The following is a 3,603-nucleotide window of genomic DNA, read 5'->3' as shown; positions in this document are numbered from 1 at the left end:
CTTTATCGCCAAATAATAGGTCCTTTTTACATTATAACATATTATGCTTAATTTTAATACAGTACAATCTAAAATATAAAAATGTGATTGCCTCATAAAATAAATTCTTTCATATTACACATATTATGTGCGCTAACAAAGCCAAAACAGGGGAAAGTTAATATAATTGATAACAATTTACTATCTTAATTGACAATATAATCTATTTTTAATTCAAATTAATTTGAATCAATTAATTAATTATAATTCATATTTATTTCTTATATATAATACATACGTCATAGTATACATATTAAAAGACAGTTTTTAACAATGTAATTCTTACAATTATAGATATTAACATCAAGGGGTTAATTGATAACCTAAAAACATTTATAAAATACGAAGTAGCTTATATAAGTACTACAATTGAAGGGTTTTTATTCATTATTATATTTTTTTTTTCAGGTAATAATCAATAAATATAATCCAATAATGACCATAGTCAAATTAAACTCTGTGCTACACATCTAAGTACAAATAAAAAAGTCTTACATAATTCGTATTAAAGACAGTTTCAATATAAATAGTATGAAATACAAAATAAATGACTAGAAGAATTGACACCGATCCAAGATTCAATCATATTTAAGACAATCGAAGGCAGCAATAGCATAGAAAGATATCAAGCCAGAACCACGGGGAGCTCTTTGGCACTCTCTTATACCGCGTAGATTGTAATGGTATCACCAGCTCTAGTACAGAGCTGTCTTCATCTTCCTCTGACGCTGTTAACTCGACTTCGTACAATTGTGGTGAAGAACGGTCTATTTCGCAGTCAGCGTAACGCTCTGCACTGCGTAGAGATATCATTTTCTGGAACAAATTAGTTCGTGTTACAACAAGATATTTATTCGAATCTTTTTACTAACGAATTTGTTACTGGAACTAATATGGGTAATAGAGGTTAAATAAAACGTTTGTAAACCTTAATCATATAGTGAATACTGCTTTGAATGACACATAATATGGAAATTTAACGGTCACATTAGCTTTTTTTACAATTATACATTGAAGTGAACAATAGCACTTAAGTATAAAAATTAGTATCTAAATAGTTATGCTCTACATAGAGATAATGTAAATATGCATACAGAAAATTATTAACTAAGCCATTGTATTCAAATATTGCATACAAACTAGCACGTCTACTATTCTTATAGTTTGCTTTTACATTTCTATTTAAATTATTGATTTCATTCCAAACATTTCCGAGTTCTTAGACCATTTTTATGTCTCAATATATTTGCTAGTACCTAAGTGAAGAAAAGAGCTTATATGCATTGTTCAAACACAATTCCAACATCCAATTTTCTATAGACGAATTATACAATGCCTGAACAAGGAATTGGACTATTTCTTCTATTTATTCTAAATGTATAATATAATGAATAGCTTCAAAAAGGTCTCACCAGTTTCTCAAAGTCATCTGTAATGGATTCTAGAAGAGGATCATTGACATCGTTTTCATTTGGCTCCTCTTCGCTACTGCTGGATTCATCCTGCTGTAATAAGAAGGTTTATTATTATATGTAGGTATAGAAAGACTATCTTTACTCTCCACTCTTACTATTGCGGCGATTACACCTAACGAGTACAGTGGCGAGTCAGTGTCCTCGGCCGAGTGCTCGGTTGGTATAAACACTTCAACGAGTGCTCGGCCGAGTACTCGGCCGAGAAGAGCGGCGAGACAGTCACTAGAATCCCAATTTGTTTACTCGGCCGAGTACCCACTCGCTATCCCGCTCGGCAGGTATAAACACGCACTCGTCGCGTCAGTCGGCCACTCGCCACTCGTTCGTTTCGTCATTGTATTTTTTCAAAGAATTATTATTTTTATTTATTATTTCTAATAAATCCCGCAATTCGTTAATAATATCTGATAACAGCCGATTTAAAACCCGTTTAAATTCTTTTTTTTTTCGATCCATTGCAGACGTCCGCGTCGTGATCAAAACTGAACTGACTCGCCACTAGTGAAATACGTGTAAACACCCACTCGGTTCGGCAACTGTCTCGGCCGAGAGCGTATTTACTGACTCGCCACTGTACTCGTTAGGTGTAATCATCACGTAAGGTGAATTTTCCCAAATTATTTTAATGGATATTACAGGAAATAAAATAATAATGTATAATAGAGCTAATTTGACATTCTGTTGATTAGATTAATTACCATTTAAAAACTGCCTAGATCGAATGGATTTAGTTCATATTTTGATAAGATTGTATATTAACTGTCTGTCTGCCTCTTCTTCAAGCCACTTCACATTTGTCACAAAATTCCTGCTAAACGGCTAGACCGATTTTAATAATTTTTTTTTGTCTGCAGGTTGTGATCTGGTATGATTAGCATAGTTTATAAGGATTAGTATATAAGTTCATACAATGTAACTTAGAATCAGTCTTAATAAAGCAGTTGTTGACAAGAAATATCATATCGTTTTCTTTACCCCCTTCCCCGCACAACACAAGGTGGATTCCAGTGTAGACTTTAATTAATGCGAGCGAAGCCGCGGGCAAAACTATTACATTTAATAATATATTACGTTTAGTTCTGCAAGTCTTGCACGAGCCATCCTGTCGTCATCGCTGTCGATGCCACTGTCATCAAGCTCATTCAACCGCAGCGGGAGTAGTTCATCAACGGCCATGTTTTCTATCTGAAAAATAATTAAAAATAGTGATTAGGAAAATAACAACATGAAATACTTCAATAATAGATTGAAATTGTTATTGTCAATGGATTTCTCTCGACTCGAAACGAATATATTAAAATGGGACCAGAAAGGTACTAGCTTTCAAATAAAAAAGAGCGTGTGGGCCAAGCATACGTGTCAGAAGTGAAACTTCTTTATCAAGTCTCAAAGATACTAAAATTGTCGCTTTACTCCATGACGTGACGATATTGCCATGACACGACCTTGAAATATTTCTCTCACGCGCCTAAAGAAGTTTCACTTCAAAATGAATAATCAAAAACGGTTCACCCCTTGTTCTTCCAGAAGAAAATTCTGAGAAAACAAATACATTCTAACTGAGAACCTTCTACTGTTTTTTAATCGTTTTATTAGTCTAAAACTTTATTATTAACTAGCTTATCAGCTCAAGCAAAGCCAGGATAAGCTTTATATAGATTGTGCGTTTTCCTAGATCCAGCCACCATAAGGTATCGAAAAAAGATATTTTGGTCCTTGAAACCTAAAATCCTGATAAAATGTTTCCTATTAGATTTGCATTAATAATTTAGCAACGTTGTATTAAGACTAATGATGTAATTTGTGAAATTTATCAATCAATAAAATGCAATCAGACTTTTCTAGGTAAATGGTAAATTGCACAGCCTTATAATTAAATGTCACTGATAAATTCTAAAGGTTACAGGATACTACATACAATTCGCATTTAATTACACAAGAAGAAGCAGTAAATGAATTTAGAATTTCAGAAAAAATAATAAAAATACCTTAGAATAAAAATACATAATTACCTGATGCTTACAGGACCTTGAAAACACAAAATATATCAATATCACTGGCAGCAAACACGTTATAAAACCTCCACGGA

At 32.9% G+C, this 3,603-nt stretch overlaps 1 protein-coding gene across 1 annotated transcript; it reads right to left on the bottom strand.

Moving 5' to 3' along the window:
- Window positions 1–466: 466 nt before the first annotated feature.
- Window positions 467–3,603, bottom strand: LOC149481593 (uncharacterized). Its single transcript, XM_089705405.1, has 4 exons — window positions 3,527–3,603; window positions 2,586–2,699; window positions 1,452–1,544; window positions 467–855 (listed from the first exon to the last, which is right to left on the bottom strand). Exons 2-4 carry the CDS (start codon window positions 2,688–2,690, stop codon window positions 628–630), a joined length of 426 nt encoding a protein of 141 aa, XP_089561531.1. The 5' UTR covers window positions 2,691–2,699; window positions 3,527–3,603; the 3' UTR covers window positions 467–627.

The sequence above is a fragment of the Colias philodice genome, chromosome 16 (genome assembly GCF_061535455.1).
Source record: "Colias philodice isolate Cphi_HAF_F1 chromosome 16, ilColPhil1 Martin Lab GWU primary, whole genome shotgun sequence".
NCBI classification, from domain to species: domain Eukaryota; kingdom Metazoa; phylum Arthropoda; class Insecta; order Lepidoptera; family Pieridae; genus Colias; species Colias philodice.
The sequence above is the reverse complement of the archived record's forward strand: the minus strand, read 5'-3'. Positions and strand labels throughout refer to the sequence as shown.

Coding starts and splice junctions, on each gene's coding strand:
- LOC149481593 (XM_089705405.1), bottom strand. CDS start 2,690: ATGGCCGTTGATGAACTACTCCCGCTGCGGTTGAATGAGCTTGATGAC. Junction 1,545..2,585: donor CAAGACTTGCAGAACTAAAC/GTAATATATTAT, acceptor TTCTTATTACAG/CAGGATGAATCCAGCAGTAG. Junction 856..1,451: donor CAGATGACTTTGAGAAACTG/GTGAGACCTTTT, acceptor AATTTGTTCCAG/AAAATGATATCTCTACGCAG.